This window comes from Camelus dromedarius, chromosome 20 (assembly GCF_036321535.1).
Source record: "Camelus dromedarius isolate mCamDro1 chromosome 20, mCamDro1.pat, whole genome shotgun sequence".
NCBI lineage: Eukaryota > Metazoa > Chordata > Mammalia > Artiodactyla > Camelidae > Camelus > Camelus dromedarius.
Window position 1 is genome coordinate 38243128 of NC_087455.1, and position 18123 is coordinate 38261250.

The 18123-nt window shown below is 40.6% G+C and overlaps 1 protein-coding gene across 2 annotated transcripts in view; it reads left to right on the forward strand.

Annotated features, from left to right (window-relative positions):
• LOC135318729 (uncharacterized) overlaps positions 1–16995 on the forward strand; it is a 54860-nt gene extending 37865 nt beyond the window's left edge. Inside the window, exons 1-3 of one of the 2 annotated variants that reach the window (XR_010377064.1) lie at positions 7348–7622; positions 10112–10343; positions 16432–16995. Coding sequence is in view for 1 of the 2 variants with exons in the window: in XM_064476987.1 (XP_064333057.1) it covers positions 10112–10268 (157 nt within the window). In the remaining variant the exon portion in view is untranslated. Of the gene's footprint in view, positions 1–7347; positions 7623–10111; positions 10344–16431 lie in introns of those variants that run through there. The other variant, XM_064476987.1, reaches the window with a different exon arrangement.
• Positions 16996–18123: the final 1128 nt, after the last annotated feature.

The following is an 18123-nucleotide window of genomic DNA, read 5'->3' on the forward strand; positions in this document are numbered from 1 at the left end:
TGGTTCATAGTTTCACGTCTTCTGTTACATTAATAAGTTAAATTTCTGGTTTTCTTGCATCAGTGTGTCATGAGTTTGGTTAATGTGAAACCAGTCCATGGGAGCCCAGGGGTAATGACGGTATAATTTCTTAGCACGTTGTGGCACTTCTACCCGTGCAGACCTGGTGGGAGGATGTCCGTATTCCGCACTGATTTCCCCCAACTGCAGTTTCCTCTCCCACCCCCGGATGTGAGGCTGGGAGCTCTCTGAGTAGGCCAGTCAGAGGCCAAGTCCACCAATCAGAAGTACCCAGAAGAGGGTTTAATAGAAGTAAAGGGTTTCCAGGTAGTCCGATGGGCTGTTCGAGTAATTTAGTGAAAAGCTGTCCACTGTCTGTGGTTGAGCTGCTTCTTTGCTGTTGAAAAGTCTGGATTAGATGAAGGGATTTTAAAAAGCAGAAAGGAATGATTTCAGGTGGTACATCCACACCAGGGAGAAGTGATGGATGACCGCCTGTGTGAGGCATAGACAGAGTCTTACAAACTTAATAAAACAGCTTTAAATGCTCTGCCATCTGAGTGCACTTCATAAGGGGTCCATATCATCACTGGTCATGCTGAGAGGGCAAGTAACTGATGATGGCAGAAAGGACACGGAGGCATCAAAAAGGTCTCAGTCACGTTCCCTTTTTAAAGAATGAGGCACAGTGTAATGTATTTGAGCTGGTTTTTCACTGAAAAATTTTTAGTGTTTTCTGGGACTCCCCAGTGCCACAAGGTTCCATGCAGCTGGGTGTCCCCTCAATGCAGCTCTGTCAGCTCTTGCCCTGGGCTGACGCGGTGTCACAGGGAGCAGGACGGTCAGCGTCCCCGGCTCCTCCGAGCTCCGTCTCCTCATCCGCAGTGCTGGGTTGCTCATCCGTGTCTACTTAGTAGGGTTGCTGAGAATCACAAGTGATGGTTGTCAGGTGTGAGTTGTGGTTGTCTCTGTGATTGGCATATAGTCAATATTTGATAGAAACACTTGTTTTTTTACTGCAATTGTGGCTCCTAGGTTGCAGTGGTTTTTAGTCTGCATTTTTTTATAACTTTACTCATTTTTAATTATGCACTTATTTTTATTTATTTTTTTGGAGGTACTGGGGACTGAAGCCAGAACATTGTGCATGCTAAGCAGGTGGTCTACAACTGAGTAACACCCACCCTCCTTGTCTGCACTTAAAAATAAATATTGCAATACACAAAAGAGCTCTTAAACACCATCATGGGACCTAGTCTCTGTATAGGCATTTGAACATGTATACGATATCAATAAGAATAAATGTTGGGACAAAGCTTTCTGAATCTGTTAATGTGCTTAAAAACGGTCATAGCTAGTGATAAACACGAGACTTGGACCCAGTACTTCTTAGGGTCTGTTTTGCCATCATGGGAAATTACATTCTACAGAGAAGGCTAATTGGGTCTCTTTGATAATTGGATGGTTTAGCAGATGATCAAGGCTTTCAAAAGCTGACAGTTTTGTATTTTAAACTAACTACAGTTATCTTCTAGAAGTTGGAAGTCCTAAGCTTGTGAAGTGCCCAGTAATCCAGGGGGTATGTGTCTGTGTCTGTGTGAACGTTTGTGTGTGTGATTTCAGGAAGGTAGAAATAAGTTCCATATGGACTTCTGATACCTTTCTCCTCCAGTTCAAGGTGTAGGCATACATTTACACAAATAAATTGATTTTCTTTTGTCATTTTGCATATTGGTGGGAATAAGAGGTTGTCATACTTGTTTCAGAAGGGTTGGGGAGCATGAGCTTAGAAAACGGGAGGAGAAAGAGGCCGGGAGGCACTTCACACTCTGTGCAGGATTTGAGGAACAGTAGCTTTTCTTTTCTCTTTTCTTCTAAAGCAAACTGGCACTGAATCGTAACATATTATTACTCAGAATTGCTTTTCTAATCAGATACAAGTGCCTCAGAATTTTCAAGGTAACATGAACGATGAAATGTGTTTTAGCATTTATCTTTAAAAGTAGTTTTATTTTTCAAGGAAAAGGCTATAGCTTATTCTTTCTTCCAGTGGTACATGAAGTTCTCATTGATCCAAGTACATGATCTATGTGCTTAGTTTCTTTGGGTTTTTTGTTTTTTTTAAGTGCTTGTTTCATTGTGGTGTGAATGAATGTTTAAAATTTTTGGATTTTGATCTTTAGAACATGCTGATTTATCAGAACTGTTAAAAACCTGATTGTTCTTTGGTCCTTGTTTGGTGGGGCACCCTATTGATTACTGTTGTCTGTTAAAGAGAGAAATTGTTCCTCTAGCCTGCAGATCATTAAGTGAATGGTTTGCAGTGTGCCTTAAAATTTTATTGAATGCATTGAGCATGATTGTCCAGTGAATTTTGAATTGACTCATAGTAATGACTTTGCTTTGTTTCTGTGGCTTTTGCTCCTCTCCACAAGAGTTTGAATTCTCTGTTGCATTTTGTATACGTGTTCTTAACAGGGGAAGATATTTTGAATTTTTTACAGAGGTGGGTTTTCCTATCCCCTCTGAATGCCTTCTGTAATTGATACAACAAAAATCTGTTATTGCAGTGCTTAATTATTTCATACACTAGTTTTTGGCTTAATCAGAAACAATGACAGAGTGATAATAAAAAATAGGAAAACCTTCCCTCCTTTGAAGAATAGAAATCAGGTGGTAAGGCTCACCCATGCTTTGTGCCTGACACACTTAACTCTCATGTCATTGTGTATCATGATTCGGAGATGGAGTTGCTTCAGGTTTATAGAGTTTTGTTTTAACATTTGTGTTGAATTCTTTCTCCAGGCTGATATATCCTGTTGGGTTTGTTGAAACTGTAGAAGGGAAACAAATGCTTTTTTTTTGTTTTCCGGAAGCCTGATTTGCTGATGATAAAGAGTTGAGGATGGGCTGAGGAACAAAGTGACACTCCCTCTACTCCCAGCTGAAACTGATGAACAATGAAATCAATTAAGTGTATCGATATTTGACCAATAGAATTCAGCGAGACCAAACTGGCTAGTTATGCCCAAAGAAAGTATGGAATTCACCTGCAGAATTAGTTGTTTACCAAGAAGCAGCAGCTTAGAGCTATCAGAAAAATCAGTAATATGATGAGATATAAAATGAATATAATATCTTTTATTTCTGAAACTTTTCTATGTTAAGTTGTGTAGAGCTAAAATTAAGTTTCAGGCACCAGGAGTTAAGAGTGTGGGTGGTTCTGTAGGATCGTTATTCAGGGATCTGCCTAGACCCTGCTAGAGTGGCTGAAGCTGGTAGGAAAAGGCCCAGAGCCAGGATTTGTCACCCAAGGGTTTCCTCCATAATGGTTCCATGTGGGAGCCCATGATTGGGTTAACAAATTTTAACAGACCCCAGCCGTCTGTCAACTTTAAGGAGAAAAAAAAAGCTTAGTAACTGCTTTGCAAGCAAGCGTCTGTTCATCCTCACTCCTGTCTCCTTGCCTTAAAAAGCAGAGGCAATGCTTTGCTTGCATAGTTGAGGTTTTAGATAGCACTCTGCTAATTGCAAAGCAATGACCCAGGCCCTCAGGTATAAACGCTGGGCTTGTGTGCAGTTAGATAGTCTATTATCCCCAAAACAAGGACCTAGCTGGTCTGGTGGTCTGCTTTGTAATTCACATATCTAAAGAATATATCTTATTCCCCACACCCCATGACTTCCCTAAAGATACACTAAGACTTTGTACTCATGGTGGATTCTACAATCTCTTTCTCATCCCTTCTTTCCCCAAGTTCCTGCTTACTATCACACAACTGTTAATGACTTTTTCCTTTGATTATACACAATAAATATGGTAGCATTTGATAGGATCGTGGAGTTGGCTCCCTACTCCCTATCGATTGCTGGGCTATTTCCACAGAGTCTTGAGTAATCATTTACTGTAGGTAAGACTTCTGCAAGCCAGAACCCACAGTTCCAGGTGAGAAGGATGCAGGTTTATCTCTCCTACCCAAGGGAGAGAGAGTAGAGAATTGAGATCTGCTACTTCATGGTCCCTTCCTGCCCCAGGGCAACTCCAGTTCACCTGCAGCCTTCTGGCCTCTGCTCACAGGGCCTCTGTCCCAGGACTTACTGCAGCCTTTTCTTCCCTTGTCAACATTTCCTATGCCTTTTAGAAGTTGGTCTCTTCTCTGCAATACAACCCTGGCAGATGTGATGGTGGTCAGTGTGCTGGTGGGCAGTCACTTGGGGACTGCCAGGAACCATGCTGATTCTCCTGAGTCTCTCATTCGGGGTTACAGAACTGTTGAGCACCGGAGGAAGCCCATTTTGGTGAGGCCAGCACAGCATTGTGTCACTTTCATTTTATTTTTGAATTTTCAGTGGAGAAATTATTTGTAGCAAACTGTTCCAGATTTTCGGCCGCCTGCTTTCCTCACCACCATTTCCTTGTTGGCTCTGGTGCTTGTTCTAAGAACAAAGTATCTTCTCTGGTCATTTCTAGCAGCTGGGCTTGCTAAATCCTTGATCTTCATTTGAAGCAGAATTCTTCTTCGTGATGTCAAGCTGATTTTCCTATTTCTGAGTATTTCGTGTACACTCAGCAACTGTTTCAAGTGAAATGCTCTTGTCCAATTTCAGTTTACCCACATGATGATCTCCTGCTTTCATGCTGAGGGCAGTTTCTTCTTCCTGTAATAAAAGTTAGCAATTTGCATCTACTATTTGAAAGTACTGGCCCTAGGTGCTTTTTTTCTTAACAGTTTTAATACAATTCACCCATTAAAATGTACAGCGGTTTTTACTCTATGCCCATAATTGTGCATTGCAGTCAATCTTAAAACATTTTCATCCCCCAACAGGAAGCCCCGTATGCACAAGCAGTCATTCCCATCTTCCCCATCCTCCCCCAGCCCCAGGAAGCCACTGTTCTCTCTCTGTGGATTTGCCTCTGTTGGACATTTCATGTAAAATGAGTCATTTCATGTAAATGAAACCGTCTATTGTGACTGACTTCTTTCACACTGAGTAACGTTTTAAATGTTTGTCCACGGTGTTGCCTGGGTCAGTACTCTATGCTTTGCTATTCCTGAATAATATTCCACTGTATGGCTGGGCCCCACTGTTTACCCATTCATCAGGTGATAGTCATTTGTGTTGTTTCTGCTTTTTGGCTGTGATGAGTAATGGCGCCGTGAATATTCCTGTAGGAGTTTTTATGTGGACATTTGTTTTCAGTTCTCTTACGTGTGTGCCCAGAGAGCAGAAAGGCTGGGTCATTCATAAACCAAATGTTCAACTCTCTGAGGACCTGCCAGGCTGTTTTCCAAAGTGGTCACACAGCGTTACGTTCTCACCAGCAAGGGCTGCGAGCTCCGCTTCCTCTGTGTCCTCATTAGTGCTTGTTACTCTTTTTTTTTTATTATAACCTATTGTAGTGAGTGTGAAGCGGTTTCTCCTAGTGGTTTTGACTTGATTTCCTTTACAGCTAATGATATTAAACATCGTTTGATTGTGCTTATTGGCCATTTGTATATTTTCTTTGAAAAATACATTTTCAGATCCTTTATTCACTTTTTAATTGAGTTCCCTTTTTATTGTTGAGTTATAGGAGTTTTTTTTTTTATTTGAAGATAAAAATTCCTAATCAGATAAATGATTTGAAAAAATTTTCTCCTGTTTGTTGTTTTTTCACTTTCTGGATGGTGTCCTTTGAAGAAATGTTTTACATTTTGATGAATTCCAATTTATCACTGTTTTCTTTGTTCCTTGTGTTTTGGGGTAATATTTATAATCTGAGGTATTTTATTTAAACTTTTATATATAAAATAACTTAATTCTTAGGACTGTTCTAGGAGACGGGTGCTGTTGTTGTCCCCAGTCTATGGATAGGAGACTGGGATGCAGAAAATTTCACTGACATATCAGTGTCACAGCTACCCAGTGCTGTGGGAGTTCAGACCCTCATGTTTGTCCCCAGCATCTGTGCTCTTCACCACCATGCTCCACTCCTTCCTGGAATCGTTATGGAAAAATTCTTTCCTTTTTTGATTTCTTGTTTGTTTTCTCATTGGGGACCTCAACTCCTCATTTTCCTTGCAGAGATCAGTGTAGGTTTATTTTAGGTCTCATGTAGGCAGAAGCATTGCTATCAGTTTACTTCTTTATTACTCACTCTCCAGTGATGATTGTTGCTATTTGACCTAATCAAGTCTTGCTTAAGTCTTTCCTGCTCATGACACTGAAAACAGTCATGACTTACAGAATGCTCAAAGAAGAAATTACTTGAGTGATTTTATTTTTCTAACCAATCAAACCAATCAAATAAAAACTCCGGTGTTGGAACACATTATAAGCCCTCCAGAATAGGGTCACTGTCATCCTTGTGTTTCATTTGTTTTGTCACAGTGTCTGGATAGTGCCTTTTTGTCCAGCAGTTTTGTTAGGATACGGTGCTCGTGAATAATTGTAAGGACATAATTTTGACAACAGACTGTGTTGTTCATTTCACGAGGGAAAAGATCATATAGAAATACTGCTCAGAGGTATTTTAAAATTAAGCTTGGAATTTTGAGAAGAGTTCAAGGAAGCATACAAAGATCTTTTTCACTAATTTTAGATCTATCTTAGACACATTATGTTTACATAGCAGAGTAACTTATCAACTAGATTTGACAAAAGGAGTGTAATATTGATTATTTGTTTTAGTTGAAATATTCTACCTGGGATAAAGTAATCAGTGCCCATAAATGAACAAATATGTTTGTATTTCTATGCAACATGGGAGCAGACTTCATATGTTTCTATATAATATATATGACTGTGTGTTTTAATCTGTCTGTCAGTGTTTTTATAGTTTTTCAGCAATGTTGTAACCTTAGAATTCTAAGAAAATCACCCCTGATTCTAGTGCAGTTTGTACTGTGTATCCTGTCTTATGCATGGGATTCCACTGTCCCCTCAGGGAGGAATTTCCTCTCCTATTGAGTTAGTAGCAGAGTTAAAGGCACTGTGATTTCTAGGCCTTTGCTCTCCATGTGTTTGTAGTTGGCTGTCAATCACGATTTTCCCTTTCTTGAGTTTTCATTATTCAATTAGAATTTTTGAAAATAACTATTAATATGTTGCATCGGTCTCCCTAGAAACTTGATGTGTTTGTACTTTTCAGTTTTCAATTTATGAAAAATGTAAATGCACTGTTGTTTTAAGTAGTCCTTTTTCACTAGATATTTGTTTACCTCTTTATAGTTAAAATATTATTTTCCCAATGAATGAATTGGTGTGCATGTTTTAAAAGATACCTTACTTTTTATTTTTCTTATTGTAACAGTTATTTTCATTGTAGAGAATTTAGAAAATAAGGATAAACACAATAATAACTTAAAAATGGCCTCTAACCTCACCTGGAGATACAGTTGTAAGGTTTGAAATTGAGAATTACAAGTCCTCTCACGTTGTTCTTTTTCAAGCACAATTTGGTTACTGAGACCCTCGAATTCCCATATGAATTGTAGCAGCAGCTAGTCAGTTTCTGCAGTGGAGCCGGCTGGGATTGTGATCGAAACCACGTTGTATGTATGGATCGCTCTGGGGAGCACTGCCATTCCAAGAGCGCTGTCTTCTGATCCAGGAATGTGCGTGGTGTGTCTGTCCAGGTATTTAGGTCTTCTTTAATTTTTTTCAACAATGCTTTGAGTTTACAGAGCATTATTTTACTTTTTTTTCTTTGCCTTTATACTGAGGACAAGTGTGCCAGGTACCGGGATCAGAAGTTTATTTGAGCCCCGCCACTTGCTGCCACCATGGATGCTGCACTCTTGCTTTGCCCTCTGTACAATCTTGCACAAAATAAGACCACAGTAACTCTCTCTTGAATGAATGATAATATGATTGTTGAATGATGCTTGAGGGTCTTTGTGATGATGTCTTTTTCCCAGTCTTTCCCCTATTCATAACGATGCCCTTTCCCTTCCTTTCCTCCAGCCTGGCTTTCAGCCTGCCTGTGGCATTGATTTTCCCTATCTGTAGACTCTTCTTTTCACTGGTTCACGATAATCTTACATGTGAGCTGTGGAAACTTGCTAAATGACAAGAAAGAACAAATCCATTGAATGCTAGTATTTTTAGAGTGTGTTATTCTTTTATCGATTGAAGTTAAATCAGGCTGACCCCCTGAGCCCTCCCATGAGCTTTTCCCGCCTTCCTACAGGTGATACAGCTCTGGTTGCTGCATGTCCCTGCCCCCAGCCTTGGTTTTGCAGTTGAATAAGTCACCATCAGTGGAGCACTCTCCTTAAAATTGAAGACAACATTTGCTCCTTCTCCCTGGTTGGGTACTTGGATGAGATGAGGTACCAGATAAAGAATGGAGCCCCACCTCATTCTGACCCCTGTTCTTTCCATTCCTTTCTCCAGGGGAAAAGAGTACAATTCAAAAATATAAAGATTGTGAGCTAATGAGATAGACAAGACAACCGATCATTTATTAAATATCCTTTCATGCCAGAAACAAATGTATTATACACACAAAAAGCACACAGAGCACGTTAGTACCATGGTTACAAACGTGGGTCCGAGTTCGAGTCCTGCTCTGGAGTGACCAGTCCTGTGAGATGGAGAAATGTTAGGTCAGCTTAGCCTCTCCCGGACTTGTTTCCTGTCCTGTAGAGACGGGCTCGCTAGGCGTCCCCCCCCGTAGAGGTGCTGTGGGGTGTAAATGGTGCACGTGGGCAGCCCGAGCACAGCTGCTCGTTCCTCGTAAGCGCAGGATAGCATAACTTTTGTGGTGACGGCTTTATGACCGTCCCGTGTAGACTCTTAGTGCTCCGAAGGGATGCCTTGTGGTTTGGAGATGGGATTCTCACTTCTGTAAATACCCAAGGATTGTGTTATTGGGCCCTGATGATTTGAATCTATCCTTTATAAAGTACATACTGTAGATATATTTTTCAAGCATGCATGCTTTTTTTCTTTTATTATTTATAGTTCTACCCTCTCATCTCTTGGTGTGACTTTTCATGGAATCCAGGAAACAGCCCTAAGCCACCTGCCTCTTCACTCTTCTCCGTGGTGGTTTTCTTCCCTGACTAGAAGAGGGTTCTGCATAGGAAATTTTCTTTCCCCTTTTCTTTCCCCTTTTCTTGGAGTCTCTCTGTTTGTCTGCCCATCTCTCACCTGTCCATCTATCCATTTATCTACCCACTCATTCTTCTGACTTGTTCCAAGAAGCATATTAGGCAGCTTACAGAAGAACAGATACCAAATAAACAGGTGAGAAAATGGGGCCAAGTACAGACATTGTGGCTAGTTGGTGAGCTTGTGTGAGGGTTGCAGGCGTGAGACATTTAAGACTTATAAGATTGCTGTGACTTATAAGATCGACAGCAAGAGTGTGCCTGAGGGTCCCAGCAGACAGAGGGAAACAGGGTTTGTGGGAGATTCTCACTGGATGTGAAATGAATAAGTGGATGAGGAGAAGCCCAGCCTTTCCAGCTACTAAGGCTTAGGAGAATATTTTGAGTGTCTTCCAAAATCAGAGTATTTCATCTTTTATTTTGTCAGAGTTCTATGTATAGTTGGTTACATTCTATACATGGAAATTTATCCAAAACTGCTTCCCACGTGAGTCCCATGGCTCGGAATGGGGTGGTTCTGCTCATTGACGGTGTTTGGACAGAAACAGAAATTGACAGCCTCCAAGGAGCCTGGGATTTGTCAGTTATGTTTTGTCAGTGCTGTAGATTTCAGAGAATGTTTTCACAGTTTCTCTCCATCAGAGGCGGCAGCGTGCTCTCTTAGCAGCATTAGGAGCTCAGGGCCACGGGATGGTGAGTGCTGACTGCACTGCCATCAAGGCAGATAAGGTAGTCACTGCAGGCGTGGTGCTTTCACGTAGTGCATTTCATGTTCTTTAATAGAAGGTTTCAACAGGGAGTTAATTGAGTTAATTAACATTTAATAAATGTGATGCTTTGTTGAAAAGACAGTTATAAGCAGAATATAAGCTGTGAAGGTTTTAAGAACGGTTTCATTACTGAAATTTCAGTAGGGAAGATTCACAGTTTATCTTATTTATGCCTCTCTTTTACAGTAACAAAGAAACAAGACAGAAAAAGCAGAGGATGATTTCTGTTCTTCCTCTCAGCTTGCAGGTGCCCTCACCTCCAGTGGCATCCATCCAGACACCAGCACTGACACTGGCCGTGCTCAGAACTGCCTCAGCCCTGAAGACACAACTGACAAATAGAAGGGGGCCATGCCCTGTTACAGCAGGTGCTCTCACTTTGTGGGTCCTTCTGTAACTGCGCGTTGTTATTCAGGATCGCCCGTTCTACATTTTGTGATGCTGCTGCGGTGTCTCCTAGTTATTTGTTTCTGTAAGTACTCATGTATTTTCTCCAATGCGTGGTACTAGACATCTAAAAATGCTTTTTTCAGATGAAAAATAATGTGTATTTAATATAATAAGTCTGAAAAAAGGGGCAAAAGAGGGTATCCCTGTCCCACTACTCAGAGATAGTAATTAACACTTTAACATCTATTTTCTGTTCTTTTCGTCAGTTTGTATCACCTCTGTCATAAAAACCAGCGATCACTCTGTGCCTGTTGACTGTGTGGAGACCTCCATTTTCCATTCGGCTTATTACATGTTTTTCTACAATATTCTAATTCCCCTGGCATGATTTTTAATGACCAGTATAGCATTCTGTCTTGTGGAGGCATCGTCCATTTTACTTCGGACTTGAAAAAACTTTTAAATTCAAGTATATTTATCTGAAATACTGAAAAGAGAACTGTGGTGGTACCAAAAGGCCCCTACCTCCCTTCCCCTTATTTCCTGAGTGTAAAAGCTGTTGACAATGTGGTGTATATATTTCACGACATTTATGCCTATGACATATATATATATATATCCATAAATACATACATACCTACATATGTACACGTATATGGGAAATCTATTTATATGTGTGTGTATATATGCTTTATTGAAAAATAAGACCATACTATATGTGTTCTGCAGCTCGCTTTATTCACTCACGGGTATATCACAGACATCCTCCCACTCCAGACTCACCCAGTCCTTTCGGATAGAGTGGAGGGGTCTCCTGATGTGCAGGTGTGGTCTCTTGTGCAAGGACAGCTTTGGTCGGAGAGCGATGTGGACAAGGCCCTGGACCTTGCCGAATCGCCGGCCCCTTCAAAGCCCACATTTCGCCGTGATTTACCGCATCCTTTTCTTGATGGTGGACCCTTAAGTTTTCTCCATTTTCCACTTTCAGAAAGGATGTTTGACTGGCATCCTTCTTGTACAAACATTCCTGTGATCTTGTATGAGTATTCCTTTAGTTAAGGCTTCTGGAAATTTAGTCCCTGGATGTGACATTTACATTCATCACAGGTTCCTTTCAAGTGACTCTAGAAATTGCTTCTCCAGTAGGGAATGAAAAGCTGTAGAATAACTTATGTAACCAATTTTCTATCACTGGATATGATTTCGCTTCAGCTTTTCTTCCCAACATTGTAAACAGTGCTGTGTAAATGCTCTGATGAGTACATATTTTTGAATTGATTATTTTTCTAAATGAAAAGATTCCTAGAAGTTGAGTTGAGTCTGTGTGTACACACGTTTTTCAGAGTTTACATATCCATTGACATGTCATCCTCCAAAAAGTCGCTCACAGTTTGTTCTCTCACAGATGGACACTAGCTAGAATATCTTTTATAAATATTTGCCAATATGATGAGCAAAAGTGCTTTTTCATTGTTTTAGTTTGCATTTGATGACCAGTGAGGTATTGAGCATTTTTCACTCATTAGCCATCTGACTTTTTAAAAGTGAATGATCCCTTTTGTCCTTTGCACACATTTAAGTGAGGGAGCTTCTTGTTGCTTTGTGACAGCTCTTTGTATGTTATGAACATTAACCCCTTGCCTTCATCAACATGTATCACAGAGCTTTTTCTTGTCATTTCTTGCCTTTCATTTTGTTCAGTAGGTTTTTTATTTTCGTTGTGGCCCAAAATATTTTTAAGATTGTAAATGTCTTCCTTTTGGGTTTTATCTTTGGTATTATTCTTAGAAACACTTTCTTATAATGATATAAATCTATTCTGTAAGTTTTTTTAATCTCTAAGATGGAGATGATAATAGTACTTGTTATAGTGAGGAGAAGTTGAATTAATATGAGCAAAGAGTTGCAATTGTTGTTATTAGTATTTTAATATTTACATCACTTTCTGTAATTTTTCTTGTGGTCATTAGCACAGGAATATAATTTGTTCTTTCCAGGTGATTGTCTGATTGTCCCAGGACAATTATTGAATTCATACTTTGCTCTTTGATTTGAAATCCCACCTGTACAATATACTTATGCACACTAGAGTCTCTTTTTGAGCTCATGGTTTATTTCTGTCAATTTTACTTTCTTACTCTAGCGCTATATCTTACATATTGTAAAAATTTATTTACTATCTGAAAGTGTTATTTTCTTTTATTCTTTTCTTCCAAATTTTCTTGGCTAGTATTATGACTTTATTATTCCTGAAGAATTCTAAAATACTTTGTTCAAGTTAAAAAAAACAGATAAGGGTTTTCATGGGATTTTTTAGTAAGTTTTGAATTATCTTTAGGAGAACTTACATCTTTACAAAACTGCTTTCCTCCATGCAATATGTTGATGTCTCTACATTCACACCTGTTACTTTACTCCTCAGTAGAGTCCAGTAGTTTTCTCCATGTAGAACATGGGCTTTAATTTTGAGTTTATTCCAGATTATTGTTGATGTCTTTGTTAATTTTGTACGTGAGAATTTTTTTGCTATTATATTTTTTAACTTTTAAAACTGACACCTAGGAAGGCAGATTTGGTTTGTAAATACTCACTTTGTAACTTGTCATTTAAAATTGGAAGTATTAAGTATTTGTTCCAGAATGCTTTCTTTTCTGTTTTTAAAAATTTGTTTCCAAGATTATCAAAATGGTCATAGCTAAGTAGTATAGGTGGGGATACAGATGGAGAGAGGTAGTGTGGCTCATGTACAAACTCCGAGCAGTTTCATGGCTGCCTTTAGGCTGGAGAAGCCGCAGAAGAGCCCAGGTTAGACCGGGGGTGGCTTTGTATGCACTTGAAAGCCAGCTTTCCTGCCTTTATGGTGAAGCCTGGTGGGCGTGTCAGGTAGATGATCAAGGTCCTATGGAGGCCATTGGCTGCACAGAGCGCTGTGACTGTGAGAACTGGAGACCATCGCTATGGGAAATGCTTGGTGCCAGGAACACTGCAGGGGAGCTGGGGAGCCTGTGTGTTAAGGATTTTCCAGTCCTGGGAGTGGGAAGATCAGACTCTGCATTCAGATATGAGTTTGAATTCATCCTCTCTTGTTTACTGGTCCTCTGACTTTTGTCAACTTATATACCCTCTTTGAACACCTGTTTTCTTGTCTCTCAAAACAGGAGAATTACGGCCTGCTGCTAGAGTGTTTGATCAGGGTAAATGATTTGGGTCTATAAGATGCCACGTACAATCACAAGCTCAGTAAGAAATGGGCTGTCACCTCTTCTTCTGCAACTCAGTGCTTGACAAGACAAGGGGGAAAGCCAGTCCATAATTTGTGTGTGATGTAATTAGGAAAAAAATTAATGTCTTGCCTTTCCCTAGCAGTATTCGTACTCCTTTGCTTCATTTACTTCTTTCCTCCTTTCCTTTCCCCTTTCCCCTCCTCCACCAAAAGAGCCTGAGACTCTCTCAGAACACTAGATTCAAATTACTTTAAAGGTTGTCTCATCCTCATGAAATGACAGTAAGATAAAAAAAATCTGTAAATATCCCAGAATTCATTGTATTTGATTTACACACACACACGCACACACACACACAATCAGGCTACCTCCCTCTTGCTGAGGGAGAAGGAACACTTTTTCTGTGTTTTCATTCACTGAGAGTGAGAACAAAGTCTCTTATGCAGACTTTCTCCCTGCTTCTTGCATGGTGTTTTTAATTGGATTTCTGCTTTGTTGCCATAGAAATATTCTCCTAATAGAAGGGAGGAAGTGGAGATATAGACATTCTGCTGAGATATTGGTTTCATCATATTTAAGTTGGAAAGTACTTAAGAGCATAGAGCCGTAACTTTTTATGGGTGAGAATCCATGATGGTGTAACTTGACAAGAACCTGGGTCTTCTGCCATCGTGTCCATGCGGGCGAAGAGGCAACTGGGCAGGGGATGGCAGGGGTCCTTCTTGCTTGAGTTCCAGGGTCTTGTTAGTTTTCATTGCTCACCTGCCTTTAGTTTATGTCCATGTGGCCTCTCATGGGAAGGTCACTCTGTCCTGGTAGACTGAGTTTCTAATCAGCAAAAAGCTCTGGATCCACTCATATTTCCCAGAGATTTTCTGCTGACCTGCTGACACTTTATATAAATGAGACCTAAGAAACTACTGAATATAAAATCCTTATTGATATCATTTGCCCTTGAGTTCCATAGGAATGGGGTGCTGTCTCAGGCTGTCTAAGGCTAGATATGAACAAAGATATGGTGATAGGCTGTGCTGCTGGACCCTCCACAATCAAATGGGATTTCCACATTAGTTTTTAGAATCAGGCAGATGAGTTCAAATCTTGCCTTTACCAGTTATTAGCTTTGTGACTTGGGGAAGAAACTGTAATTTTTTGTGTCCAATTTTCTTTGTCTGTAAGTTCAGTAATTATTTTAAGGGTTTTTTTTAAATAGAATTGAATGAGCTAATTCCCTCATTTATACCTAAAATCCTGATCGCGTCTTTCTATGTTGGTGCCTTGGTAGTTGATTACTAAGGAACTCGGCAGTGAGAATGTGGGTGGTGGACCCCTGGATCATAGAGCTTATATTCCAGGATATGCTTGTAAAAGACTGGATGTGCTGTGGATTTTTAGTAAATATCCATACCTTTCCTAATCCACATTGATTGTTTATATATCTTTACACTAATATATGAACAATTTTTTATTGCAATTTAAATATCTTTTTAGTATTTAAAATATGCAGCTATAACAAAAATACATGAAATAAATAGATTTGACTTTTATTTTCTTTTAAATAAGCAAAACAAATAAAATAGAAAAGAAAAAAAAGTTTTGAAGGAGTAGAAATAATTTTATTTCCGTGAAATCAATTCCCTATGTTAGGTTTTTTGGTTGTTTTGTTAAACAGCATATAAAGTTGATAGGTTGTGACATATTGGAAATGAGGAAACAGTGGAGACATACTACCTCCAATGAAGTCATTTTGTTACCACGTCCAAACTAGTTCTGCTTGCTGAATGACAGGCCAGTAAATAGGGAGATGAGGTGTTAGAGCAAGGAATAGTGACTTTATTTGAAAAGCTGGCAGACCCAGAAGATGGCATACTGATATCCTGGAGAACCCTCTTCCCCAAGTCAGAATTCAGTCTCCTTTTATACTAAAAAGGGGCAGGGGTGTGGTTGGTTGTTGCAAACTTCTTGCTGTACAAATTGTTTTCCTTGGAATCATTTGTTCTTGCAGCTGTCCATGTGGGTCAATTCATGGTGACCCTTTAAAACCTCCAAAAAAAAAAAAAAGGTTATTCTCTATTTTGCAACTTGCCATCTCTACATAAGTGTAGAAGAGCTAACATCCTTAAAGATCAGAGCCCGCAGAATAGGCCCTCCTGGATATTTCAGGCTAAAGGCAACTTTCTTTTACAAAAGGTACAGAGCTAGCAAGTCTGAGCCTAGAAAACAGGGCACAGGTTTAAAGCCAAAGGAACATATCTAACATGAAGTCAAATTTGTTCTTTTCTATTACAATTTCTTTTTCCACCTCATAAATAATTTTAGTAAGAAACATTAACAATTTTTAATTTTTCTTCTTAATAATGGATAAATGAGCCAACTACATTTTTGTGAGCAGGGATGCTGTGCATGCCTTGGGGTCACAGCAAACTCTTGTTGGGGGTGGTCGACCCTGCAACATGTCTGATGCCCTGTGAGTGTTGGTGAGGGTCTCCCTAACCTGGGGCTCTCTTCAAGAACCAGCATATGGGCATTGACCTCTGGAGTCCTCTTTTTCAGCTGCAGGAAATTTTTTCAGATACTGTGATTGAAAAATCACTCCAGCTGGGGATAAGTAGGGAATAAAGGAAGAGGAAAAGGGCTTGGAGTAAAGTAGAAGAGAAGGACAGAAGATTAGGGAGCCTGGGGGCTTGGAAGCGGGGCTTTGGGAGAGAGACGAGCAGAGGTGGGGAGGTGCCCGGCTCCAGAACCGGCTCCTGCACCTGTCAGTGCGCCCAAGCCACACAGCATTTAATTGGCCCAGGACGCTATCCTGTCTGGATGTCACCCTGGGCAGAACCTTGAGAATCGAAGGTAAGTGGTGGGAAGCACTCACCTAGGGGGTCACTGAAGGCTTAATCAAGTCCACAGTGCCTTTTATAGTCATGTGTCTTCACTTGCCCTTTATCTTAGGATCTGAGAAGCAGGAGCAAGGAACGCAGGGAGAGATCCAGGAAGACATCTGACTGTGTTAAGAGACGACAGTCACAGCGACACGGGGAGTGAAGATACTTGCAGCAAAGTAAAATAACTTCACAACTATTGCATCAGAGCTGCCGGTGTGAGAGAGCCTAAGCCTGTCTCAGAGTGCAGGGGACAAGCGGAAAGGAATGGCAAAATTAACACTGACAATTGAAATTTTGTTAAATAGCCTTCTACTTTTAATTGTAGCACTTGATTGTATGTAGGTGTATTTCTGTGAGCATTTATAGGTTCACACAACCCCACCAGCCCCTCTTGCCCCCATCGGGGATGGGCTTTCTCAAGCACAGTGCCCCTCCTGCTTGGGTGGGCCACGCTGCTGGTCCTCGCCTGGGGCCGGGCTGCTGCAGGGCACTGAGTCCCCGAGGCACGGCCTGCGAGATGTGACACTAACATCTCTGCTCTTGACTGGGGGCCTCCTTTCCCCCTGCAGTGTAAGAATGCCGGTGACTCAGAAGCATGCTTCAAAGCTGTCCGTGTCCTTGCCATCCAGAAGCGGAGCCTGGAAGCTTCCGAATTTCTCCAGAATGTGTTTTACATTCACCTTGACAGGTGAGTGTATGTCCTTTTACAAGTGGAGGAATTACTGCAGTTTTCCTGGAAATTATTCACCACTAGTCCATCTGATTTTTCTGTGCTAGGATTCAGTATGGTATGCTAAAAATTCTGGAGTCAGATCTTAATACCCTGATGAAGAGGATTATTTATTTTATTTCTTTATATTATAGTATTTTACTTTCAAAATTCAGAGTTTTCAGTTCCTTGAGGAATTTTTTTGGGGGTTGGAGAATCAACTTCGCTCTTACCATCTTTGTGACCTGTTGCTATATGCCTCTCACCTGTCTTCTGTCACTTGTGAGGCGGTTCCATTTGTGACCCTGTGCGGATTGTTCATGTTATAAAATATAAAGTCTGTAAAAGTACAGTCCCTTTTACTCCGAAGACATTCCACAAGTACTACTTAAATCTGGGTGTGGTTTTTAGAAGACAGAATCATTAGAACATGTACTTGCAGGTTACTAGTGCAAAATCCCCAAATCAATAGTGTAGCTCAACATGTAAAATCTTTCTAATCTACCTTGGATTTGTATGGATAAGTGAAGCAGTTTGCTAAGAACTCAAGACCAGGTTTAGAATACAGGCTGGTGTATCTCAGCAGGTCCTCCCAAGCTGATGCTCTCCCAGAGGGCTGGGCCAAGGAGAGAGGGCGTGTCCTGCCCTCCCTGAGCTGACAGTTTGATGACAAAGACCTTTACTAGGTGAAGAACTTGGAGTTTCTTCTAAGAAAAGTGGGTTTGAAAAGAGTCCTAAAAGCGCGGGAGTGACACAATCCCATTTGTCTCAAATAGGGGTGAGCGGCTGTAGGGCCACTTGGGAGACTCGTGATTCCAGGTGTGCAGTGTTGGTGGCTTCCACTTGATCGGTGGGACGGTCAGTGTGTAAAAGGGAACAGATTGAAGACATGTTTCGATGGTAAAAAGGAAAGGATGAATGCTGTCTGTGAAGGTAGGATGGAGTAAGGCCCAGGTTTCCGGGTGGATTAATGAGGTAAATGATAGTCCTGCTGTGCTGTGATGAGGGAAAGCTGCAGAGGGAGTTCTGGGGAAAATCTGATGAGTTCAG